The 27,951-nt window shown below is 40.0% G+C and overlaps 1 protein-coding gene across 2 annotated transcripts; it reads left to right on the forward strand.

The window, feature by feature from the left end:
- On the forward strand, positions 1–27,897 carry LOC127657467 (very long-chain specific acyl-CoA dehydrogenase, mitochondrial-like). 2 transcript variants are annotated; one of them, XM_052146251.1, is made up of 19 exons: positions 1–40; positions 234–303; positions 1,497–1,574; positions 6,344–6,416; positions 6,700–6,764; positions 6,938–7,072; positions 7,255–7,399; positions 7,724–7,853; positions 10,806–10,931; positions 11,105–11,303; positions 12,767–12,871; positions 13,700–13,786; positions 17,090–17,191; positions 17,430–17,527; positions 17,663–17,735; positions 26,057–26,129; positions 26,397–26,469; positions 26,601–26,676; positions 26,748–27,897. In XM_052146251.1, exons 3-19 carry the CDS (start codon positions 1,536–1,538, stop codon positions 26,883–26,885), a joined length of 1,737 nt encoding a protein of 578 aa, XP_052002211.1. In that variant the 5' UTR covers positions 1–40; positions 234–303; positions 1,497–1,535; the 3' UTR covers positions 26,886–27,897. The 2 variants fall into 2 exon arrangements, with proteins under 2 accessions (XP_052002211.1, XP_052002200.1); XM_052146240.1 differs by lacking the exon at positions 1–40 and adding an exon at positions 104–132.
- The last annotated feature ends 54 nt before the right edge of the window (positions 27,898–27,951 follow it).

Consider the following 27,951-nt stretch of genomic DNA (forward strand, 5'->3'; position numbering starts at 1 on the left):
TCTGCGGTAATGTCCTCCGTCTACAACCAGCTATAACAGGGTGAGAGTCGTCGTTGTTGTTTACATTGGAATCGAGATCATTTGTATCTACGTGCTTCCGTGCTTCGTTTATGTTCAGTCATGTCAGATGGCGTAGGTTTAAAACCACTAGTGACTCTTATTGTGCTGTGATTTTATTGAAACGTCTTTTTCTGTCTCTGATAATTTAATAATCTTTTTGTGTATTTTATCAGGGCGCAACGCCAAACTGGAGCTCTTGTGGCAGTCCAGAATACGCGTCTATATGCGAGCCAAACCGCAGAGGTGAGCTCAATCGGGATGTTTTTGTATGAATGGGTAACACTTTATAATAAGGTTCCATTTGTTAACATGAACTAACAATGAACAATACTTCTACATCAATTATTAATCTTGGTTAATATTCATTTCAACATATAGTACTACATTTTTTAAATCAAATGTTACATGCTAGTTAATGCTCTGTGAACTAACATGAACTAACAATGAACATTTGCATATGTATTAACTAACATTAGCAAAGATGAATAAATGCTGTATATATATATATATATATATATATATATATATATATATATATATATATATATATATATATATATATATATATATATATATATATATATATATATATATATATTTGTTCATAGTTTGTTCATGATACCTAATGCATTAATGAATGTTAACAAATAGAACCTCAATATAAAGTGTTACCGTATTTTCAAATTTAGGTTATGTCAGTCAGTCCAAGTACATTGTGACTAAAACTGTCACATCTAATACTGCAGCCAATCTGGTCATGTCCCATGGAAAACACCGGTACTTGTCCTCAGACAACCTTTTATGTAAATCTGGAGTAAAGTTCACCTCCAGTTCACATGACATGTAGGTGCGTCTGGCAGTGGGGCTCTGTGCCAAGTCTGGCAGTGGGGCTCTGTGCCAAGTGGTCTTTAGTGTTACGTAAATATTATGGTTGACCTACACAAACTCAAACACTACATTTAAAAGTACATGTTTAGAGAGGGCATGGAAAATACAAAACACTATTTCAGGGTTGCCAACTCTCACGCATCTGGCGTGACACTCACGCATTCAGCCTCAATCTCACGGTGAGGCTGAATGCGTGAGTGTCACGCCAGATGCGTGAGAGTTGGCAACCCTGCTATTTTGACTGATTCGGTATTATGCAGGGGTATATGTTGTGAATGAGATCTTGTTTATGTGTATGTGACAGAGGGAGAGAGTTGGAAGGTTATGTGATCCTTGTCAGCACTCTCTGCTCCACTTGGCAGACTTTTTCTGTCACTATGTCAAACCACAATGTCACATTATGTGTACCCATTGCGAGCTGAGACCTTGTCACTCAACCTGTAAAGTTTTATTTTTTTTGGAAGTGGAAACAAACTGTGCTAATACTGTGGAAACTACTGTGCTAATTACTGTGGAAACAAACTGATGGCTTGTTCTTCTTTACCAAGGCTGTGTTGGACAAAACTGTAGTTGGCAGTGAAGTCACTATGACTGCTGAGAAGGTGCATAAGAAGGCAGTCAGTATGGTACGTCACTGTTGATTCCTTCGGTGTTGGACACAAACACATTGTTTAGCCTACTTGTTGCAAAGGCACATCTTAATGTTCCAGGTTAACAACAAGTTATGTTCATTTGACAGCATTTGTGGCATAATGTTGATTACCACTACAATAACTTCGACCCTTGTTCATTTAACCTTTAAATGCATGGGTACTTCACCAAACACTCTTATATACACTCACTGAGCACATAGGTACACTATGGTCCTAAAGTGCTTAGTGAGTGTATTTGGGTCTTTAGAGTCCCAGCACGTATATCTATCACAAATGGATGAACAAAATGACCAGATAGTGTAAAATACATTTTTGACAATTAGAAAATAGAATAAAATATATTTTATATTTTGATATATTTTTGATAGTTTTATTCATCATGTATCAATGAGATAATGCAACAAATCAGAACAAATCTACAACAGGATTCATTACTTTCACGCTTAATTTCATGAGAAGCAACTGGCTATCAAACACATATTGAGCTACTCATAAACACACAGACACACATAAGCTACATATTAGCTACACATAAGTATTTTCTCAGGAACTTATTGAGTTTAAATAAATGCACAATTTACATAATTTCAATAGTCTACCTATATGGCAAAAGTTACATCATACTGTTCAATTGTTGTACTTGCTGTAGTTTACGTCTATGTTGTTTCTTCATCAAACAGCAATGTCAAATGTAAATCAAGTCAATCACTGAAACAACAGCACCACCTTGAGTAAGAAATAGCATTTATAATATGTATGTGTATATGCATATGGGATACTGATAATTCACCATTGTCATGTGATCTATAGTATATATTTTTCTGTATATAGTACCAGTGTTGGGTAAATTACTCTAAAATAGTAGTTAATTACTAACTAATAATTACATCTTCTACAGTGTAGTTAGATTACTGTACAATTACTCTGTCGGAAAAGCAATCACATCACTTATTACTAATTACTTATCAGCCTCAACCAGATGAAAAATACAAGGATAGACATGAAACTGTTCTTTTAATTCTTTCAAATAAATCATATATAATCAGATCAAACATTCATGAACTGGCCGAAGAATTAATTTAGAAAACATATATTTTAACATTAGACAATACATTTCTATTTTAAATTCATTATCGTTTTATATAGAAATGTTCTATAGTCTATAAAGTATTTAACACAGTTACATCAGAAGTAACTGTAATTAAATTACTGAAAAATTAAGAGTAATCGCTTACTTTACTTTTTTATGAAAAAGTAATTTAATTATGTAATGAATTACTTAGTAATGCATTACACCCAACACTGTATAGTACTAATTGATCTTGTAATAAACAAATAACTATATATATTATGTGGTAGTAAAAAAAAAAAAAAATATATATATATATATGAAATAATCATTCAAATATAATTTATGGAAGTGAAAAAGTTAACAAGCAAACAAACAATAAAACAAACAAAATAAATGCCACTCTTACATAATAACCATATACACTTTTGTTACTTAAGCCATTATAAAAATGATAATTATTATTATGCTTTTTTATTATTATTTTTTTTTGTATTACATTATTGAAAAGAGAGAGACTGAAGAATACTAAAGAGTTGTGTGCACATCTCCAAAAAATGGATGAGGTACAGGGGGTGGAATGAGGTCCTGTTTCACTAAAGAACCGAGGTATGCGTTATTTTAAGGGGAAATAAAGGGCAAAAACTGCAGCTACATTAAGGCACTTATAATGGAGCCAGTCCATAAAAACACACAATTAAATATTTTAGCCTTTTTTCATATTATTTTTTTTTTTATTGATTTCGCATTTCAATTTCATAACAAAATTGCATCAAATTTAAGTTTGTAAAGTTTAACTAAATTAAATGAATAAAACTTCAAATGTTTCATTTGTTTTTTATTATTATTTTATTAAAGATTACGCAATTTGATGGAATTTTGTTCTGAAATTTAAATGCGTTAATTATTATTTTTGAGTGAACTAATAGTATCAAAATTATAGCCACAAAATTATTGACAGGATTCTAGTTTGATAATATCTGGGATTTACTGGTGTGAAGGTGTTTACCAGATTACAGCATTGCATTTACTGGCATTGCATTGTCATGACAACAGTTTAATATTGTATATAACTTTTCACACTCGGGTGAAAATCTGGTGGTGAGTTGGGTCCGGGGGTGGGGAAAGACTCTGGACAGACCTGGGAAGCCCAAGCGAGTAGTGCGGGTGAACTGGGAACGTTTGGAGGAGGTCCCTGTCCATGAGATCTTCAACTCACACATCCGGCTGAGCTTTTCAAGCATCCCTGTGGAGGTTGGGGACATTGAACCGGAGTGGGCAATGTTCAAAGCTTCCATTGCCAAAGCCGCGGTGGAGAACTGCGGCCTAAAGGTTTTAGGTGCCTCAAGGGGTGGTAACCCTCGAACACCGTGGTGGACACTGGTGGTCAGGGAAGCCGTCCGACTGAAGAAAGAGGCCTTCCGGGATTTGTTGTCCCGGAGGTCTCCGGAGGCAGTTGCAAGGTACCGACAGGCCCGAAGGGCTGCGGCCTCGGCCATGAGGGAGGCAAAGCAGTGGGTGTGGGAAAAGTTCGGAGAAGCCATGGAGAAGGACTTTCGGTCCGCACCAAAGTGCTTCTGGAGAACCGTCCACCACCTTAGGAGGGGGAAACGGGGAACCATCCAAGCTGTATACAGCAAAGATGGGACGCTGTTGACCTCAACCGAGGAGGTTATTGGGCGGTGGAAGGAACACTTTGAAGAACTCCTAAATCCCAACACGCCCTCTATGCTAGAGGCAGAGCTGGAGGCTGATGGGGGATCAGATTCTATTTCCCTTTGGGAGGTCACTGAGGTAGTCAAACAACTCCACAGTGGCAAAGCCCCGGGGATTGATGGGATCCGACCAGAAATGCTGAAAGCCTTGGATGTGGAGGGGGTGTCATGGATGACACGCCTCTTCAACATTGCGTGGAAATCTGGGACAGTGCCTAAGGAGTGGCAGAACGGGGTGGTGGTTCCCCTCTTCAAAAAGGGGGATCAGAGAGTGTGTGCCAACTACAGGGGTATCACACTTCTCAGCCTCCCTGGTAAAGTTTACTCCAAGGTGCTGGAGAGGAGGGTTCGGCTGATTGTCGAACCTCGGATTGAAGAGGAACTCTGAAGAGGAAGGTTTTTGTCCTGGCCATGGAACGACGGACCAGATCTTTACTCTCGCAAGGATCCTGGAGGGGGCCTGGGAGTATGCCCATCCGGTCTACATGTGTTTTGTGGATCTGGAGAAGGCGTATGACCGGGTCCCCCGGGAGAGACTGTGGGAGGTGCTGCGGGAGTACGGGGTGGGGGGGTCCCTTCTTAGGGCGATCCAATCCCTGTACGTCCAAAGCGAGAGCTGTGTCCGGGTCCTCGGCATAAAGTCGAGTTCATTCCATGTGGGGGTTGGTCTCCGCCAAGGCTGCGCTTTGTCACCAATCTTGTTTGTGATATTCATGGACAGGATATCGAGGCGTAGTCGGGGTGGGGAAGGTGTGCGGTTCGGTGGGCTGGGGATCTCATCGCTGCTTTTTGCAGATGATGTTGTCTTCATGTCATCATCGGTCCGTGACCTTCAGCTCTCACTGGATCGCTTGGCAGTCGAGTGTGAAGCAGCTGGGATGAGGAATAGCACCTCTAAATCTGAGGCCATGGTTCTCAGCAGGAAACCGATGGAGTGCGTACTCCAGGTAGGGAAGGAGGTCTTGCCCCAAGTGAAGGAGTTCAAGTACCTCGGGGTCTTGTTCACGAGTGAGGGGACAATGGAGTGGGAGGTTGGCCGGAGAATCGGGGCAGCGGGGGCAGTATTGCACTCGCTCTATCGCACTGTTGTCACGAAAAGAGAGCTGAGCCGAAAGGCAATTTTTGTTCCTACCCTCACCTATGGTCATGAAGGCTGGGTCATGACCGAAAGAACTAGGTCGCGAGTACAAGCGGCCGAAATGGGCTTCCTCAGAAGGGTGGCGGGCTTCTCCCTTAGAGATAGGGTGAGGAGCTCAGTCATCCGTGAGGAGCTCGGAGTAGAGCCTCTGCTCCTTTGCGTCGAAAGGAGTCAGTTGAGGTGGTTTGGGCATCTGGTAAGGATGCCCCCTGGCCGCCTCCCTAGGGAGGTGTTTCAGGCACGTCCAGCTGGGAGGAGGCCTCGGGGAAGACCCAGGATTAGGTGGAGAGATTACATCTCCAAACTGGCCTGGGAACGCCTCGGGGTCCCCCAGTCAGAGCTGGTTAATGTGGCTCGGGATAGGGAAGTTTGGGGCCCCCTGCTGGAGCAGCTGCCCCCGCGACCCGACTTCGGATAAGCGGTTGAAGATGGATGGATGGATGGATGGATGGATAACTTTTCACATATAATGTTAGTTAGTGATTATTACACTAAAATCATGTTAACATGTTTATACATAGTTAACGTCTTATGACAATACTTTTGAAACATTTAACATTTATGGACTGTCCCTGTTCACTTGCATTGCCTTAAAAGTAACCGTGTTTTTTGCTCTTTTTTTTTTTTTTCTTTTATAAACAAGGGAGAGGACAAAATAATTTTTTGTGTTAATATTATGCCACAAATGCTTTTGATTGAGTTTAACTTGTATTGAAATTTGAACATTAATTTAAGACTCCTACAAAATCTCAAAATGTTTTGTTTTTCTTGTGATTTAAGTGAAATATAATCATGTTATGTGTTTGCATAACATACATAGGACTCAAAGTCATTTGCTGTGAACATGTTCAAAGGGCTAATCAGCACTTCCCAAGTGTTCCCTTTTCCTTCAGGTAACTCCAAACTCTCCGTGTTTAATGTTGCTGCAGAAATTAATATTCTAATTTGCTTTGTTCTAGCCCTGTTATTGTGCTGTCAGGTGTTTTGTAAAAAAAAATTAATGTTAAATTTAGATAATTGCTTAATTGTCATAATTGTTTATATGCTCTTTTTACACCAGTGTTATTTATTATATAGGGGCTTTAAACGTTTCCATAATATTGCTTAATGTTGTGCAGTAGATATGTTGTGCAGTAGATAATACAGTAGATATGTTGTTGCATGTGTTTTTCTTAGTGCTGAATGAAGAACAGGCTCAGTTCCTCAAGGAGCTGGTTGGACCATGCAGTAAGTTTTTTGAGGTAAGTTTAAATCATCTACAAGTTGTTTTGGTTGTATATTAATTTATTTGACACCCTTTTTTTTGGCTTGAAATACATAAATTAAAAATCCACACACATTACAGTAACTGTCTTTTTATTTTTCTCCCTTCATCTTCTCGCTAAAGTGTGCATGTACCTGTGTGTGTTTGCAGGAAGTGAATGACCCCATGAAGAATGATGCTCTGGAGAAGGTGGAGGACCACACCATGGAAGGCCTGAAGGAGATGGGAGCTTTTGGTCTGCAGGTTCCTGCAGATCTCGGTGGTGTAGGACTCACCAACACACAGGTGAGACGTAAGAAAGTGAACAGACCAATGGCACAGAGGAGATGTTTGAGAGCAGAATGGAGGAGAAGAGCCTCAATCTCAAGCATTATGCCTCAGTGGTTATGAGATGGATAGAGAAGGAGAAATAGTGGTGCAGATTTCTGAATTTGTATAATGACTGTTCTCTCCTCATCTGTTTGCAGTATGCCAGACTGGTGGAGATTGTGGGAATGCATGATCTGGGTGTGGGCATCACTCTTGGTGCCCATCAGTCCATAGGCTTCAAGGGCATCCTGCTGTTCGGTAACCCCGAGCAGAAAGAGAAGTACCTTCCAAAGCTGGCCACTGGTGAGTTAGGTTGGAAAGGTTTGTTAACTTAAAGCAATGTGATATAAGATACACTTATAAGATAAGCAACACACTTACAACAGCCATGTGCAATGTTTGGTAGTTGGTTCAATTCAGAAGGGAATTTATCATTTGGGAACAGTCATTATATTTCTGCATATTTTATATGAATTTATGCACTTTCAGGTTTGTTGCTCGCATTGCTGTGCTTATTTAATTTATAATTGTGTCATCCTGTATTATGTAAAAAAAGAACTTGGCAAGCTTTCCGATTGGCACAGAGCACAGACTGAATCATAATGCTGTTCTGTGTATTTGGTGTAGGAGAGAATATTGCTGCCTTCTGTCTCACTGAACCAGCGAGCGGTTCTGATGCAGCCTCTATTAAAACCACAGCAGTTCGCTCCCCCTGTGGCAAATACTACACTCTCAGTGGAAGTAAGATCTGGATCAGGTGTGTTATTTTTTAATTCTATTAACCCTATAGCAAATATACAAATATACATTAACACCATTGCACATTTTATAAACACCACAATGTTCAACCATTTGTGGCCACCAGGGGGCATCCCCACTGACCATTTCACAGGTCGATATATCCAAGTCAAACACCCTTGTTGAATGATTACATTTGTTGAATGATTTCATCATACTATTAATTGCCTGGCACTCTCCAGTTGTACAGTCATGTAAAAGAGTTTCTGTGCAATGCAACTTTTGTGTGCAAGTGTGGTGTTATTTTATCTTGGTATGACAGCATAATTTCTGTTTCAAAGATATCTGTATTGTTCATGTATTGTATGTCCCTCATTGAAGTTTAGGAACACACATGAATGCACATTTTAAAACTTGCAACTCATAATTAATTTCTGTATGAGTGGGCCCCCACAGTGAGTCTGGTTTCTCCCAAGGTTATTTTTCTCCATTAACCAACATCTTATGGAGTTTTGTGTTCCTTGCAACAATCACATTAGGCTTGCTCACTGGGTTTCCAAATACAATAATTATTTAATTACTTATTTTTATACACACTTCATAATCGTATTTAATCAACCTACACAATGATCACTCTATGACTATATATATATATATATATATATATATATATATATATATATATATATATATATATATATATATATATATATAATATGGTTTCATTTTCTGTTAATGCCTGATCTTCTGTAAAGCTGCTTTAAAATAATGCGTGTTGTTAAAGGCGCTATACAACTAAAAATGACTTGACTATGAATAGGTAAATATATTAATACAGATAGAATGTGGAGAATGATAGACTCAAAGTTATGTCATAAATTAGTGGTGCTTGGCAAGCCTTACTATTATTATTATGGATCATTCTTACAGTAACTTGTCCCATACTGTTTGTGCTATGGACTTCAATAATACCTCACATTTTTTGACTTGTTAAAGAGAGCAATCAAACTTAGGGTTTTCTTTTGGCAGATGATAAAATGGGCAAAAAAATCCACTAGACCAGGGCCTATAGTTCAGATTAAGATGGACTACTGGGCAAGGCTGTAGCTAATGGGGTAAGGTGGAAACCATAGGTCCAGGTGGACCCACAACAAATTTTTAATTATATTTTTTATTTATTTGAAAGGGGCCCAGAGCAATATGCAGTCATAGAATTCCTTTCTATGGCCCTGTCACTATGAGGAACCTATATACACATGTTAAATAGTTCTCATTTGTTTTAGTCATGCCCCCCATTGAAACTAATAAAGTTGCTCAAAATACAGAGTTCCATTTGAAATAGAGGTATTTTCTCTACCTTGTGAATCAATCAATTTTAATAATATTAGTTTGTATTGATATACTATACATAAATAGACATATTCAAAATGTCAATTATTATCATCTAACATTTGACATATTGTTATCTATCTTAAACACACATGAATCGCGATGACAGGTTCTGCGCAGTCAAAAACCACTCACATTAATAAAAACTGTAATATACCGTGAGGTTCAAAATCTGAGTTTAAAATTTAGGATTCAAAATCTAATTTTAAACTGGAAATAAACAATGGATATTAAAAAAAATGAAATCACATAAAAAGAAGAAATATTAAAAAATCTGCACAATTTCTATGTCACTAATGTGGAGGCTTCACGCTATTCTCCACGGCATCCATGCCCAACTCGCCATGAGCCCCTGCTGAGAGTGAGGACTGCATTATAGCGACCGTGTGGAGGTTACCCAATGTGACTCTACCCTCCCTAGCAACTGGGCGAATTTGGTTGCTTAGGAGACCTGGCTGGAGTCACTCCGCATGCCCTGGATTGGAACTTACGACTCCAGGGGTAGTAGTCATCGTTTTTAGTCACTGAGCTACCCAGGCCCCCAATAAATATCATTAGGAAAAAAAAAAAGCCTACAAACAATAATATGAATAGATGGTGAAATGTGATAATTGTATAATAATAATATATATATATATAATATATATTTATATATGTATATATAGATAGATATATGTATTATAATATTTATAATTTTTGCAAAACAATGAAAATGTCACAGCAACAGTTGATGACAACACAATAAAACAGGGTCAGATCAAAGCAGCACAAAAAAGGGGAAAAGGAAGATGGTTACTAATTGTGTATTGTCAATGGTAAAACATTTTAAGTGGACTTTTGAACCTTTTATATATATATATATATATATATATATATATATATATATATATATATATATATATATATATAAATGAATGAGTATATATACTCACTGAGTGCTTTATTAGGAACACTATGGTCCTAATAAAGTTCTTGACGTAGTCTTCTGCTGCAACAAAACATCTGCTGCCTCAAGGTTCGATGTGTTGTGCATTCTGAGATGCTATTCTGCTCACTACAGTTGTACAGAGTGGTTAACTGAGTTACCAAAGCTTTTCTGTCAGCTCGAACCAGTTTTAGAGCTTTTCTGTCAGCTCTGTTGTCCTCTCTCTTCAATAAGGTGTTTTTGTCTGCAGAACTGCCGCTCACTGGATGTTTTTTGTTTTTGGCACCATTCTGAGGAAACTCTAGGGACTGTTGTGCATGAAAATCCCAGGAGATCAGCAGTTACAGAAACTCCATCTGTCTAGCACCAACAATTATGCCACAGTCTAAATCACTGAGATCACATTTTTTTCTCCATTCTGATGTTGATGTGAACATTAACTGAAGCTCTTGACCCGTATCTGCATGATTTTATGCATTGCACTGCTGCCATATAATTGGCTGATTAGATAATCACATGAATATGTTGGTGTAATAAAGTGCTCATTGAGTTTTATATATATATATATATATATATATATATATATATATATATATATATATATAAAAAATCATAATCAAGTTTTAAAAATAAGAAAGTTATTTGCCTCTTTCTTAGTAATGGAGGCCTTGCAGAGATCTTCACGGTGTTTGCAAAGACTCTTGTGAAGGACGAAAAAACTGGCGAGATAAAGGACAAAATCACTGCATTTATTGTGGAGAGGAGCTTTGGAGGATTCTCAAAGTTAGTGCTTCTTTTTTCTCTGACACATGCTTCCAATCACACCTTTAATCAGTAATGTTCAATTCTAGCCCCCTCACCCCTCTCAGCATCTTCTCGCTTAATGTTTTGCTCTTACACCCCTTCTACTGTTCCCTATTCATCTCTTTTGTCATCTTTGTTAAAATCTCTCTTAGTGGTCCTCCTGAGAAAAAAATGGGCATTAAAGCATCCAACACAGCAGAGGTGAATTTCGAAAATGTGCATGTCCCTGCAGACTGTGTGCTAGGAGAGGTGGGAGGTGGATTTAAAGTGGCCATGAACATCCTCAACAATGGCCGTTTTGGAATGGCTGCTGCTCTTTCTGGAACCATGAAGGGTGTCATTGCCAAAGCAGTATGTATGTATGCTAGAGTGCATGTGAGCAGGTGTGCTCTCTGTTTTGGTGTTTGTCAGCTTATAACTGACTTTTTCTCTCTTTCTGTTTCATTTCATCATCTTTCACCTACTTTGTCTAGCATGCTGTGTTGTGAGGCCACATCCTCTCAACAACCCCCACCCGTGACACCCATATCATCCTTACTTCCTCTACTTAATACACAGTGAAATTCCTCAGCATGCATTGCACTCTCCCCATGCTTTGTGGCATCTCATCTAGCGATGGCACATGCTGCAGCTCTGTGCATTTATGGCACCTTTTTTTTTTCTTTCTTTGAAGCAGAAGTTTATCACAGTACGTCTTTTTAGAGTCTGATTGGTAAAACTCCACTTCTACTAAAAGGCAATGCAATTCTGCCTCATTTAACAATTTGAACACTTTTAGTTACTAAATATCAATTGAATTGTACAAAAACAGTAAGAAGTGCTGATATATTCATAGTGATAGACACACAGTATACTGACTGTCATGTGGTGAAATGTGTTTTTTATGCTGATGCTGAGTGATTGTGAGCAACAGAAGTTCTCGCTGAGGGAGGAGGACATTTCTCAACATCTATAGTGCTTTCCCTTACCACAGGTGTCTCTGTGTGTGTCTCTTATCGTGTGTCTATCTCAAATAATGAAATTACTGTATGAAAGTGAAATCAAGTATAATCCTTATTCACTGTTACATTCGCCCTGTGAGTCTTCAGTTACTGCTTTGCTTATTAATTTTGTTTTTAGGCCAGATCTAACAAGTGTAACAGGTACAGCTAGGAAAGTATAAAAAAAAAGGAAGCATTTGGGACTAAGAAAGGTTTTAGAAATGCATGTACATCAAACCTTGATGTTGTTTGAGATATATATATATATATATATATATATATATATATATATATATATATATAGCTGTTATAATTTTTAAGTCAAAGTAGCTGTAACCCACACCTTGAATCTCGTTTCTTTAATTGGATGCCAGGTTTGCCAACTCCTGACTAATTAGCTTTTGTTGACGTCATTAGCCTAGGGGTTAAAATAATTTTTCCAGACTACACTGTGAAAGTTTGAATGATGTATTCAATATATACAAGAACAATACAATAATTTGTGTGTTATTAGTTAAAAGAAGTATTAAGTTATTGTAACTTGAAAATCAAACCTGATTTTAAGAAATTTGTTTACACACACACACATGCGCGCACGCACGCACACACATAAATGGCACATTACATTTCCGGCTGTGTTTTTTCCACAAGCAATGCTTATTTGAATATATTTCATCACAACACATTATTTTAGGATACAGTTTAATAATACATAAATAATTTATTTCAAAATCACCTCAACCAGTCAAAAACCCTAATTTCTTTCTTGAATATCTTTATTAAAAAAAATTAAAAATGAATTCACCAATTAGCTAAATCCTTTGTCTTATACAGGTTGACCATGCTGCTAACCGAACTCAATTTGGGAACAAGATCCACAACTATGGTGCCATTCAGGAAAAGGTGGCCAGAATGGCCATGCTTCATTATGTGACAGAGGTGAGTTTATCTACTGATGTTTCTTTGACTTTCATCTGGTAAATGCTATCCTATTACTGTAACTGTCATCGCGAACCTCTTCGGTCTCCTGCTTGTCTGTTTTCGTGAGTCTATCTTTGTATTTACAAATTCATGTTAAAATCGCCCAAACTAGGGGTTAAATTGGGATTTGAAAAACCAGTAAGACATTGCCGCTCTACGTAGGCTGATGTATTGGACCATGTTCTGATACAGAATCATAAAGTTAATGTAGTTATCTTTAAAGAACTTTAAAGGTGTTTTTGAGTGAGCACGTGGAGCCTGTTTAATGGTAATACAATAAATTGATGAACAAATATCTTTTCTTTTTTATCGGAGGTGTTAGAACGGCGTTCAAACAAATCTGTCCCAATTTAACCCTTGGCCCTAACACATGTTAGTGTGTTAATAAATACAAGGAAATACAGCTTCTTCTTTTTTTTTTATAACATAGTGTTAAGCAAAGTTAAATGTAAATAAGAAATGGCTTCAATCCAAGTACCTTGCATTGAAGAAGGTTGACTAAATATTGGTGCAAGCTCATCTTGCTTTAATGACCTACACAGACCTCTTGGTCTTACTTCCTCATAGCTTAGACTAGAGATATGAAAACTCCCCACATTTTATAAGTTATCTGAATAGGTCACATGAGGGCAAAGAGTAAAAAAATACACAGGCTTATTTAGATATTTATTGTCTGTTGTCTTACATATATCAGTTATGAGTTACATAAATCAGTTTTGTGTTTTACAGTTTCATAATGTACCCCCCTCCCCCCCCCCCCATCTTTTATTTTCTCATGGCACTCAGTCCATGGCTTATATGGTAAGCGGGAACATGGATAGTGGAGCCACAGAGTTCCAGATTGAGGCGGCCATCAGTAAAATCTTTGCCTCCGTAAGTGTTCAACACAAATGGCATCAGTTTACAACCCAATTAAGACCAAAAGGCTAAATCTAATATCATTGTGTTTATATCAGAACTTTACAGATAAAGCTGAAACAGATATTGGTGTTTTGTAATTCAATCTACATTACGATTTGGAGATAAAATATGTCAAGACACTGGCATATACAGTACAATGCATGGAGTGATATATGCAGATAGTATGCATAAATTCAGTTTTGCTGGATTTCTTCTCTAGGAAGCTGCTTGGATGGTGACAGATGAATGTATTCAGATAATGGGAGGAATGGGCTTCATGAAGGTCTTTGTGTGTCTTCAATATTAATCATATTGTGGCTGGCTTCTAAAATTGTATTCTGTGATGTTTTTGTCAGCCGAGTATGAGAGGAACCAAACTCTGTCAAGAAGGAAATCTAAATTTGTCGCAATAGTGTTGCAACATGGTAGTGTGGCAGAATCTTTGCCCTATAGTTGATAAACAGTGTCTGCACTGTGACAGAAAGTGTGAACATTTGGAAACGCCTACTGTGTGGGCAATCGGCCCTCTCAAGACTTAAATGTTGTGTCCCAAGGCTGATGTATTGGACCATGTTCTGATACAGAATCATAAAGTTAATGTAGTTATCTTTAAAGAACTTTAAAGGTGTTTTTGAGCGAGCACGTGGAGCCTGCTTAAAGGTAATACAATAAATTGATGAACAAATATCTTTTCTTTTTTATCGGAGGTGTTAGAACGGCATTCAAACAAATCTGTCCCAATTTAACCCTTGGCCCTAACACATGTTAGTGTGTTAATAAATACAAGGAAATACAGCTTCTTCTTTTTTTTTTATCACATAGTGTTAACACAACATGGTAGTGTGGCAGAATCTTTGCCCTATAGTTGATAAACAGTGTCTGCACTGTGACAGAAAGTGTGAACATTTGGAAACGCCTACTGTGTGGGCAGTCGGCCCTCTCAAGACTTAAATGTTGTGTCCCAAGGGTGGTGGAAAAACTGGAGGTGTCTTGCAAAGAAAGACGTCTGCACCTATGTACATGCTTTGATAGTGAGGGAAGACACAACTGTGCTAACCTTTTACACTACTTTGGTCCACAAAAACATATGCAACTAAAGTTGGCATTTGCTGAATGTAGGTCATGTTCTGAACATTGACTGTGTAGCTATGTTTTGTTTATCTTGTGTCAATTAGGATGCTACAGATGTGCCGCAATGAAATTGCCATAAAGTAATTGTTCATCAAAAAGCTGTGACTAAAATCTACTTTTCTCGAACCCGAGGCTCTCAGAAGCATGCAGAATGTGCAGATGCAGACAGTATCCACTAGCTGCTGATCAAGATGAGCTGATTTACAGAGAAGAGTCTCATAAATTCCTTTGTCTCTGTCTCACCAGTCAAATCAGAACCACATTTCTCCCCAAAATCTAGCTCCTTACACGTTACTCAGGATGATATACAGTTATCATTGTGGTAGACTAGAAGTTAAATTAGAAGTGAAATTAATTTTGTAGAAAAAATATAATTGTGCCAACATATTAATTTATTTAATTATAAAATTAGTTTTTGAAACGGATGACTTGGACCAAATAATTAAGAAAAGCAGACACTAAGTGCTCAGCATATAGATGGGAACTCCTTCAATGCTGTTTAAAAAGCATCCCAAGGTGATCCCTCAAGAAGTTGGTTGAGAAAATGTCAAGAGTACATTTCTGAAAAATGTGTGCAAAGTGTGGCCACTTTGAAGATGCTAAAATTATAACATAGGTTTGATTTATTTTGGTGATTCATTTTTTAGTCACAACATAATTCCCATATTTCCATTTCTATTATTCCATAGTTGTGATGATTTACTATTATTCTAAAATGTGAAGAAAAAAAAATAATTATAATAATAATGACAAATAAGTGACCCTAAACTTTTGAACGGTAGTGTATATACACAGTACATATACTCACCGGCCACTTTATTAGGTACACCTGATGATTTTTGCAATTATTTAATCAGCCAATCGTGTGGCAGCAGTGCAATGCATAAAATCATGCAAATATGGGTCAGGAGCTACAGTTAATGTTCACATCAACTATCAGAATGGAAAAAAGTGATCTCAGTAATTTCTAATGTGTCATGATTTTTGGTGCCAGACAGGCTGGTTTGAGTATTACTGTAACTGCTGATCTCGTATGATTTTCACGCAGTGAAACATTCTCTAGTGTTTTCTCAGAATGCTGCCAAAAAAAAAAACATCCAGTGAGCAGCGTTTCTGCACACAAAAATACCTTTTTGATGAGAGAATTCAATGGAGTACAGTTAGTAGTGAGCAGAATATCATCTCAGAATGCACAACATTCCTTGAGGCACAGGGTCACCAAAACTGGACAGTAAAAGACCGTAAGAACATAGCCTTCTCTGATGAATCTCGATTTCTGCTGACGCACACAGATGGTAGGCCCACTGCAGCCTCAGCTTTCTGTTTTTGGCAAACAAAAGTGAAACCTGACGTGGTCTTCTGATATTGAAGCCCATGTGCCTCAAGGTTTGACATGTTGTGCATTCTGAGATGATATTCTGATCACTACAATTGTACAGAGCAGTTATCTGAGTTATCGTAGCCTTTTTTCAGCTTAAACCAGTCTGACCAATCTTTCTTGACCTCTCTCATCAACAAGGTGTTTCTGTCAGCAGAACTGCGACTTACTGTCATATACGTAAATCCCAGGAGATCAGCAGTTACAGAATTACTCAAACCAGCCCGCCAGGCACCAAAAATCATGCCACGGTCGAAATCGCAGAGATCATATTTTTACCCCATTCTGATGGTTGATGTGAACATTAACTGAAGGTCCTGACCTGTATTTGAATGAATTTATGCACTGCTTCGACGTGATTGGCTGAATAGATAATCACATGAAAATGTAGGGGAAATGGTGTGCCTAATGAAGTGGTCATATATTTATATGTATATATATATATATATATATTATACACACACACAAATGCAGCCATCATAGTGCATTGTGTTTGGAAGTCTTTTGAAATAATAATCAGTTAAGATTATCCTGTGTATGGACCATTTTAAACAGAATTAAAAGAAAAGGGAAATAACTAAAATATCATTTGTGAAATGGTTTGTTATGGTCACGGATGCTGATTGGTCAATACAGCAGCCCAGCAGTGCTAAAATACAAAACATAACATATGTTGCAAAACACTTGTTCACTAAGCCAGTGTCTAGTAGTTAATTTATATATAATAAGGTCTTACACTCACTGTTATTAATATGCTGTTGATTCAGGATGCTGGTGTGGAAAGAATAATGAGGGACCTGAGAATCTTCAGAATCTTTGAGGGTACCAATGACATCCTGCGACTCTTCATAGCGCTCAATGGCTTCCAGGTAAAAAGGGAGAGCAAACAGTGCTGAGAACACAACCAACTGCACTACAGCTTCCTGTAATGCAAAACCACCTAAAGCTCACTGCACATGTGGTTGTTGACATAGAATTGCTACATATTGTCTTGGTGTTTGCCCATGCAAAACAGGTGAAGAATAAACATAACCGATGCAATTGGTTTCAAGAAAACACACTTGAGGTATTTGACTTGTATCTCTAAATGTGTGTCATGTTTTGTAGAATGCAGGCAACCAGCTGAAGAGCTTGCAGAAAGCTCTAAAGAACCCTTTTGGTAATGCTGTGATGCTGGCAGGGGAAATGACTAAACGTGCCAAGAGGTTAGACCCTCATATCTTCACATCCATAAATAGCAATCTTATAAGAGTTCTTTGTTTTGCAGTGTTGTGTATTTTGCATCAGCACGCTAAACCCTGGTTTTTATCTATATATCTTTATATCTCTGTCTCTTGCAGAAAGGCAGGCATGGATACAGGACTGACTTTGCAGGGAAAAGTTCATCCAGAGCTTAACCACAGCGGAGAATTGGTGAGACTGAGCTAAAGTCACAGTGCTTGGACAATACTAAGTCGATGTTAAGAAAATCTATATTTACAATATTTCCGATTAGAGTTGTGGATTTAGCATGTTAATTAAATGTGATTAATTCATATAAAAAATGCATACAAAAATGTACTTGGGTTTAAACACAGCTGACTGGAGTGCAACTCCAAGACTCTAGACTTTTTTTAAGTTTGAAACTACGTTTAACTTGACACAGTGTCCAAAAGCGGCTGTGTGTGTACAAAGACGCATTCCTAAATCGCTTATTATAAATCTACCTCAGACCGATTTCATTGTAAAATTAATTGCTTTGCATTGTAGATCAATGATAGGCTTGTTAAATTATATGAAATTAAACAATACGATGCCTTTTAAAGCCGCTTTTTGTGTTTCCTTTTCAGTGCTTTACTAATCAACCACTATAATGTATTTTAATTATCGGAATTTTATATATATATATATATATATATATACATAGATATATATACACACACATATATACACACACATATATACACATATATATATATATTGTTGGGGATTGCCCCACTGAAAAATTGGTGGATTATATTATTGACCGCTGCAGAACTCTGGTGAGGGAGTCGGAGTCATCAGATATAGAGTTTAGCTGTTTATTGCACAAGAGTGACCATACACAGAACAGTGTATTTGAGGTAGTGTTTTGTCACAAACTTTATCTTGCACATAAACACTGCACATGAGTGTGTTCACACGATATGATCGCTCCACTCGAGTAGCTTAGTGAATAGGCAATTACACTGAGTCCGTGTGTGCTGAGAACGCTGCACTACGTTATTTGCGTACAACGCAACTTAAAACGTCACACACGTAGCCAACTTAATAATTAAAGGGAGAGAATTCACAACAGCCGCCCCCACAATTGAGCAGCAAATGGGTAATCAAGGAATTCTCTAACTGTCTTTGGTGTTACCTTCTAAAGCAGGCAACAGAATCAAGCGCGCAACTGGTCTAATGTAAGCTTTACCATCAATAACAACTTCAACAGTTCGCACACATCCGTCACTGCTGGGCAATGTTTTCCGAACTCTGCCTATGGGCCACTGAGCTCTTGGGAGTTGCGGATCCACAATCAGTACAACGGAGTCAACATCCAGGTTTTCTGAAGCGTTATGCCACTTTTGCCTGGTCTGAAGCATATGGCAATTAGTTTCTGGTGAACTGTATCCAGAATTGGTCCGCCATATTTTGACAGTGATGCCACCTTCGCCGCCCCATGTCTCCTGGAGAATACGCCACCTGCGGGAGAGATGCATCCCGCCGCCCCATTAGGAGAAGATTAGGAGTAATTGGATCGATGTCGGCGACATCTGTTGAGGCATATCCCAGAGGTTTTGAATTAAGAATTCCCTCCACTTCCACTAGGATTGTGGACAGAACATCCTCTGTGACTGCTTGGTTCCCAACGGCTACCTGAAGAGCATTTTTTATAGAGCGGACCTCAAGCTCCCATATTCCGCCAAAATGTGGAGCACTGGGCGGGTTGAACTTGAAGTTGATTTGGTGGTCTGCAAGACGGATTTGGAGTTCTGACTCCATGCTAAAGAAGGCTTCCCGTAGCTCTCTTTCTGCCCCGCGGAAGTTGGTGCCACAATCTGAACGGATCTCATGGGGTTGACCTCTTCTGGCTATGAGCCGGCGGAGTGCAAGAAGGAAGGCATCAACATCCATCGAATTAAGAAGCTCGATGTGAACTGCCCTGGTTGTGAGACATTTGAAGATCAGGCCCCAGCGTTTCTCATTCCGCCTGCCTATTTTGACCAGGTATGGGCCAAAGCAGTCAACACCCGTTGAATAAAAGGGTGGGCAGAGTAGTAGGCGTTTTGGTGGCAAATCTGCCATTTGAGGTACCTTTGGCTGCGCTCTGCAGCGCTGACAGGACTGACAATGAAGTTGATGGTGCTTGATAGCCTGGCATCCTCTGATGATCCAGTACTGCCTCCGTATTTCAGCGTAGACTCTTTCAGCTCCCGGATGTAACAGACGCTCATCAAATTCTTGAATAAGGAGCTTTGTTACTGCATGTCTTGGGTCCAGTACAATGGGGTGGATTTGTTCTGGGTCTGAGTTTGCAAGCCTTCTTAGATGCCCCCCAACTCGTATCATGTTGGTCAGGGGGTCCCACTCGGGAGCGAGGTTGACTAATCGACTGTGCACAGGAATCAATTTCTGTGCCCGAAGGGCAGCTACCTCTTCTGGGAAGCTCTGAGCTTGACATGCCCTCAGCAGGACAGCTTCTGCCTCTCTGTTAGTCATTATCACACTGTTCGATGCGGCCGCCCCTTGACAGGCTTGTAGAGTTGCCCCCACTAACTCTCGCCAGGTCTTGAATTGCGTAACATCGGGAGGTTGGACTCTGTTTCAACTGCCATTACGGAGTAGCAGGTTAGGCCTTTCAATTCGGATACTCCTTCTGACTGAGCAACTTCAGGTCTTTTAGGCCAGTGCCCTGGGCTCTGTTTCAAGAATGGAGGCCCTTGACTCCATCGACTGGGCTTGGCCAAACTTTGGAGGGTTTTACCTTTCGTTATGTCATCAGCTGGGTTATCCTGCGTATTAACATACCTCCATGAGCTGTGGTCTGTTAATTCTTGGATCTCGGTGACTCGTGTCCCAACAAACACCTTGTACCGGCAAGAGTCTGACTGAATCCACTCTAGCACAGTCATGGAGTCTGTCCACAGAATTGTCTGATTGATGGAGATTGTCAGCTCATCCCTCACCAGTTTGGCCAGCTGAGCTCCAGCTAATGCAGCGCAAAGCTCCAGGCGAGGTATAGACTGCTGTCTCTTAGGAGCAACCCGTGATCTGGCCATTATGAAGGAAACATGAATGTCACTGCTGGTTTGAACGGCCAAATATGCCACTGCCCCGTATGCTCTTTCAGAGGCGTCGCAGAACACATGAATGGAACTGTGCTGTTCTGCCGCAGTTGTGGAGGGTGGTGTGTAACAGCGAGGAATGGAAACTGCAGTGAGTTGTTTGAGCTCGCTTTCCCAGGTGGTCCAGGCGGCCTGAAGGTTTGGTGGTAGATCTGGGTCATCCCAATCTCTCTTTTTAGCCCACAATTGTTGGATGATTACCTTTGCTCTGGTGGTAAATGGTAGTATGAACCCGAGTGGGTCATATTGGGACGCCAACACCTGGTAAGCAGCTCTCATCGTCAGTTTTGCATGCTCAATGAGCCGATAATGGTAGTTGAGGGTATCAGCTGCACAATTCCAACGGAGGCCTAATGTGGGCTCCATAAGATCAATGCGGTTTTGCACTAACCACTGCTCTGTGGCTGATGACCGGGCTTCCGTCGGAAGATGAGATACCACCACTGGATGACTGCTAGCCCACTGTCTGAGGTCGAACCCTCCTTCCTCTAACATGCTGCGTAACTGATCCACAGTTTGCTTGGCTGCTGGGACAGTAGGGAAGCTTGTCAGGCAGTTATCCACGTAGAAGCTTTGGTGGACTAGTTGTAACCCTGGAAATTTTGCTTCTGAATTGCAAGCAAGATGTTGCAGAGCAAAGATGGCACAGCATGGACTGCTTGTCGTGCCAAATGGCAGAACCTGCCACTCATATACATCTGGAAGATTTTCACTCTGCAGATCTCTCCAAATGAAATGGAGAAAGGGCCTGTCCTTCGGCAATAAACGGACCTGATGGAACATGCCCTTGATATCTGCGCTTACTGCTACAGAATGCTGTCTGAATCTCAGGAGTACTCCTAACAGCGATGGTCCAAGTGTGGGACCGGGGAGGAGCTGGTCGTTCAATGACAGGCCATGGTATCTGAAAGAACAGTCGAACACCAGTCGTTGCTTATTGTTATGACTCACGAGATGATGGGGCAGGTACCATGCCTCTGTTCGTGTCGCTTCCATTTGGTTGAGCTTGACTACGTAACCTGACTCAATGAGTTTGGCAATCTCTCCTGAATAGATTGAAGCCTTTTCAGGGTCCTTCTGGAGTCTCTTTTCAGTGCTCCTCAGATTTGCAAGGACGGATTGCACTGAGCCCTTAAGTTCTGGAGCACCTGGGTTCCACAGAAGAGGGGTTGCGTAACGCTGTACTCCCTTGACATTGACTCGCTGCGTTTGAAACTCAAGCAACTGCATAGCCTCTTTGTCTTGCTTAGACCGGACAACCAGTTTCTCGTTACGAAAGGGCAGCACATCCAGTTGCCATAACCTCTCCACATTTCTGTAGAGAAGATCGTCTGGGTGGTCAGTGGAGATGAAGAAACACTGTTGCACTGGTTCTTGGCCTGTGGTACTCATTTCCGCCCCTTGGAGTGCCCAGCCAAGAGCTGTACAAACTGCCACGGGACCCCCTTTGATGCCTTGACGAATAGGCTCTTTGGCAGTAATAAGGTGAACTTGGTCTGAACCTATGAGCACCAATGGACGTACCTTATGAAATGGCTGTAACGGAACTCCTCGTAGATGTGCATACCGTCTCTGAAGAGTCTGAACTGGGTATGACTGTTCCACCAGATCAATGCCAGAAGCTGTGAATGCTCCAAACACTTGATAGCGTTTCTCTGGGTTACCTCTTGGAGAGATATCAAAGGTGACTTTTGAGCCATTGAGGTGAGTAGTGTCTGGTCGGACTGTACGAAGTGCTAGAGTCTCAGGTTCACCTTTAAGCTGTAGCTGCTCGACAGCAGTAGGTAGGATCATGGTGCACTGTGCTCCGTCATCTAATATAGCATAAGTCTCTATTGTCTTTGATTTGTGGTGCAACAGCACAGGCACCACTTTCAGAAGGACTCTGCCTGATGCAAGGGATGGCAAAAGGTAGATGCGGCTCTCCGAAGTAGCTGATGATGTATCGGTTGCACGCCTTCGGGCCACGCCATGAAGCACTTGAAGGTGAATACCACCACAGTCACTGCAGGGTTTCTTAAGATTACAGGTCTCAGGGGCATGGGAACGGGCACATTTCCAGCAGCGCGTCCCCTCTGAAATCCACTTACAAAGATCAGCCACTGACTGTTCTTTAACACTGCCGCATCGAGTGATGTAGTGGTCTTTGCTGCCACAGAAAAGGCAGTTGACTTTGAGGGGGGTCTTTTTCCAAGACACCTTAGGACTGGGGGATGCTTTATCCTCAGTGGGTGCTGCACCATGATACAAGGCTGTACTTTGGCTTTTTGGTTTAGCTGCACTCTTCTCCTTTGAACCGCTGGGATCTCTTTCATACTGGTAGCGTTGCACTAACCTACTAGACAATCTCTGTTGCTGAGCTTTGACGTGAAGCCACCCTGCAAAGTCTTGTAGGTTGTACGGGTTAATACTGGGGGAGTTGAGCTTCCCTTGTAGCTGGAGAAACTCTATGAAACCATCTCGCAAGTACTTCGGCAGCTTACTAACCAATCGATCCACATGTGAGCAGCAGTTCAACTCCATCCCTCTAGGTCCCTCCAAAGATAACAGCATGCTCACTAAGAGGTGGACACGGAGAGTGAAACTCTGAAAACTGCGTGTATCGTTTGGTTTTACCTCTGGTGCTGTGAGGATTGCTGCTATTTCGCTCTGCGCCAGCTGATGGGGTTGGTCATATTGTAACTGAAAGCTTGCATAGCTGCAGAGTACGGGTATGGATGATGGCGGCAAGACTGGCCAATCATTTGTGCCTTAGGCAGTTTAAGATGTTCCAGCAAGATATGGTACTTGTATTTCTCATCTAGCTCTGCATGAGGTTCAAGAAGATTGTCCAATGCTAACTTCAGGTTAGCGAATTCCCTTTCGTTGTCATTTACAAAATCAGGAATCTTTGGCTGGGGGGCAGCATGCAAAGGGCGGTGAGGCACCAAGTATTCTGGTCGCTTCAGTGGCTGGCTCAATGGATGTAGAGAAGTGTCCGCAAGAGCAGGAATGCTCATGGCAGGAACTGAAGCACTGTGCAGGGTTTGAGGCACTGACGCTACTGGAGGCATTGTCGTATAGTGAGGAACTGAAAAACTGGATGCAGGTGGAGCCAGGACAGGTTCTTGTGGAGAGGGTGCCACTGTTGTATAGATGTAAGGCACTCTGGGGTGCTGGTAGGTTGGCATGGGAGCTACTAGCTGTGGCTGCACCCGAGGCTGGAATGCAGTTCCTGCATCATCATAAGGGCAAAACTGTGTATTAAGCAGTAGTGGCAAAGTGTCTGCTCTTGTAACATGTTGGTGTTGGCGCATGGCAGCAGGTAATGTACCAGACGAAATTGGTGAGTACAAAGGGAGTGAAGTGGCTGGCTGTATTGGTACAAAACCAGGGTTAAAGTGCTCTGTCTCTGCAGTAGGTGTGCTTACATTTATTTGTGTGGCACTCGCATGTCCTTGTCCTTTGGTATGTAACTCAATGTCAGGTGACTGTGATGAATAGGAAGAAGGGCTCAATGAATGGGTCGGATGAGGTGAGTTTCCTGGAGGTGATTTCGGTGGTGTGGCAGGCTTTACAATTTGCACCTCTTCATCCCCTTCTTCCCTCAGGAATGATGTGATATGTTTCATCAACTCCTGACGCCGATGCTGTCGTTTTTCATACTGCTTGAGTTTGCTCTGAAGTGCAGCCATATCAGCAACCTCATCTCTTTCCTTCTCGGATATATACTTCATTAATTCCCTCAGTGAACTCATACTTAATAAGTCTGTGGAGCTTGTGGCTGGATGCTCACCCTGGCTGGAGGCTGGTCGTGATTGACTAATTATGCCCACTGCGGCTGCTGCTCCGCTGGCACCTCTGCTGTAGGTGGGGAGGAAAGAGCAGGTCGGTGATGGCTGTAGTCAAGGAGATGATACTCCAGATTTTTGGGTGTGCGACGATGCCGTGAGGGTCTGTCTAACGTCTCAGCATGAGGGAGAGAGGTTGATTGCTCTTCCGATGACATCGCTACAGTAGTCAATAGATCCAGCTCGAAGGACCATTTGTTGGGGATTGCCCCACTGAAAAATTGGTGGATTATATTATTGACCGCTGCAGAACTCTGGTGAGGGAGTCGGAGTCATCAGATATAGAGTTTAGCTGTTTATTGCACAAGAGTAACCATACACAGAACAGTGTATTTGAGGTAGTTTTTTTGTCACAAACTTTATCTTGCACATAAACACTGCACGTGAGTGTGTTCACACGATACGATCGTTCCACTCGAGTAGCTTAGTGAATAGGCAATTACACTGAGTCCGTGCGTGCTGAGAACGCTGCACTACGTTATTTGCGTACAACGCAACTTAAAACGTCACACACGTAGCCAACTTAATAATTAAAGGGAGAGAATTCACAACATATATATATATATATATATATATATATATATACACACACACACATATATATATATATACACACACATATATACACATATACATATACATACAGTATATTATATTCATAATTATTTCAATGTAATTATTTTTCTTTCTCTAATATAAGCAAGTAATTGCGAATTATTTGATGAATTATTCAGTTCTCATTACAATATTGTCAGATGCCATATTTACTTATTATCTACAGATTATACTAAAACACAGCCAGGAAACTAGTAAGCTTTCCAAAGCCTAATAGAGAGCAACCGTGCCTGCCCACTTTTTTTAGCCATCGTGATTCTGGAAGAGTCCTTCATAAAAGAGTTTGAAACCATGAACCAAATCAACCAGCTTTGAGGAAAATCACATTACAAACTTTGATTTGAAGCAAAAAAATATTTGAAAATCAGACAAAAAGAAAGGTGTACTTAACGTCTTTCATGAGGGAATTAACTTCAATCCCATGAAGCATTGTGAATAACTTAATGGAATTAAAAACAATGTAAAAATATTAAACTATTATTTTAGTCTTGATTCTAAGTGTAATAACAATACATTTTACTTTTATAGCTAAATGTTCTGATTCTGTAAGTATAAATATATTAGTAGTTTGAGAGTGTAGTGAGATTGACTTGATTTCATTACTTACAATGGTCATAGGTTTAGGAGGTCTATGCGAAGCTCTTTTGCCGTTCTTTCCCACGATTCTGATTGACCTGATTGGTGGATCTGTCTCTGCAAGATCATGGGTAGTGTAGTTCTTTACCAGACATTCCACTATTAAACATGATTGTTGTTTTTATTAGTTTAAAATAAAAAATAAAAACTGATGGCTTTAATAAAAGCACATACCATCAATTAACAACCTCAGAGCTCATGGTAGTTCTCTCTTTAAAGATAAAATTTAAATCAATTACGGAGCCCGACTGTTGCACTGTATTGAGAAAGCAGGCCTTATGTTTACTTTTATTTTCCCTTGAAGACTGTGAAAGCGATTGAGCAGTTTGGAGCTGTTACTGAAGAGCTTCTTCTTAAACATGGAAAAAAAATAATTGGTGAGTGATGCGTTTGTATTTTGTTGTTATATCCTTTTGGTTCAAGCAGACAGTGGTTGTGCTAGTGTGTATGAATAAGTCTTTCTGGTTTCTGCTATGCTGTTTCATCTATTTAGATGGCCACTTTACCTATGGTCCTTATTGCAAGTGTCTGCTTGGTGGAATATTTTGTGTGGTTAAGATCAGCCAAATGTAGATCAGCCATTTAACCCTGGGGCTTGAACTTTTCACACAGTGATTGAGGGTTCTGAATGTGTGTCTTTTCAGATAAACAATTTGTTCTGAAGCGAGTTGCAGACTGTGCCATTGATCTGTACGCCATGGTTGTGGTCTTGTCCAGGTAAATTACATAAATGTATTAATTGGTGGTACATGCTGGGTTAAGCATCACCTTTACTATTGCTCATACTTTGGGTAAGGGATTATATAGTTATAATATGATGCTTTGTGTTTGTCTGTGTCTTCTGTCAGAGCATCCAGTTCTCTTGGCCAAGGTCACTCTTCTGCCCAGCATGAGAAGATTCTGTGTGAAACCTGGTGTACTGAGGTCAGTGATTGTCCATCTCTCCTACTCGTTATGCCATCTTTGAGCATTAATTCATATTTTCTTTCCTTTAGGCCCATGAGAGAGTCATGCAGGACATTAAGTTTCTCAGGTCAGGTTCCTCCAAGCAGATATTCAAGAACCTACGTGCAATTTCCGCTGCTGTGGTTGAAAACGGAGGGGTGGTATCTCCTCATCCTCTGGGCTTTTGAAGATCTGTCTGCTCTCACTTTCGTAAGCCAAAAATGTCCACCCACTGACCACAATCAACCATTCACACCTGTCCATATTTCAGACAGTTCAGTGCTGCATTGCTTGATGAGTGGAGTTTATCACATTGTGTTCTTTGACCACAAGGGTGCTTTAATAATTCATATTAATGTATGTAAATTAATATGTGTATATTTAAGAATAAGACAGTGTCTGCCAATAAATGTAGTTTTTATGATTGAGCAAGCCTCAATTAAAAAATGACATTAATGAAATTAATCAAGTTGTTGAGCAATAGATCCGTTTTAAGGAATCTTGCCATCTGGTTTGAAGAGTGCTCAAAAGCACTCAGACTGAATTGTTTTTGGCCTTCCAACCAAACTTAGCCCAATATCCGGTCCAGCTATCAGCATTTAGCAAATGGTCAATTTGTAATCTTTTGCCAACCTTCTACTGTATTGAGTGGCTTTACATATTTAACATTAAATTGAATTGTTCCAATGTCTTGACATTTGTTTTTATGTGAAATGTAATACAGTATCCAATGTTACCCAGAACGTTTTTCTCATTACTAAAATAGAAGCACCTTGAGTATCTTATCAACAGGCAATTTGTCTAAGTTAACATTTTAGGGAATGCTCTAAGAACTTGTTGAGGGGAAATAGTGTTAATGAAATGGAAATACCATTCTAAATGATCTGAACATAAACACAATGGGTCTTTATTTAATTTTAGAAGAAGTAACCTATTAGCTAGGTCCATATAAACAGTACCCAATAATTGCATATAAAAAGTATTGCACCATTTTTCTCTAAGAAATTTGTTGCACAAGCAAATGTTACATTTGGTTCAAGCATTGGACATTTCAGATGTCTTAAATGTGTATTTTTTCCTTTTCACCCCCACCCCATCTTCTCCCCAAAAGCATGTAACTACTTATATCGCAAACAAATAAAACTTGATAACAGTGTAGTCATACTTGCCTGACTTAATTATAAAAATGTACTTTTGATGCAGTGCTAATATCTCAGATCTCACATATACACATACTTTTTTGTGACTTCTGTC

The sequence above is a fragment of the Xyrauchen texanus genome, chromosome 2 (genome assembly GCF_025860055.1).
Source record: "Xyrauchen texanus isolate HMW12.3.18 chromosome 2, RBS_HiC_50CHRs, whole genome shotgun sequence".
NCBI classification, from domain to species: domain Eukaryota; kingdom Metazoa; phylum Chordata; class Actinopteri; order Cypriniformes; family Catostomidae; genus Xyrauchen; species Xyrauchen texanus.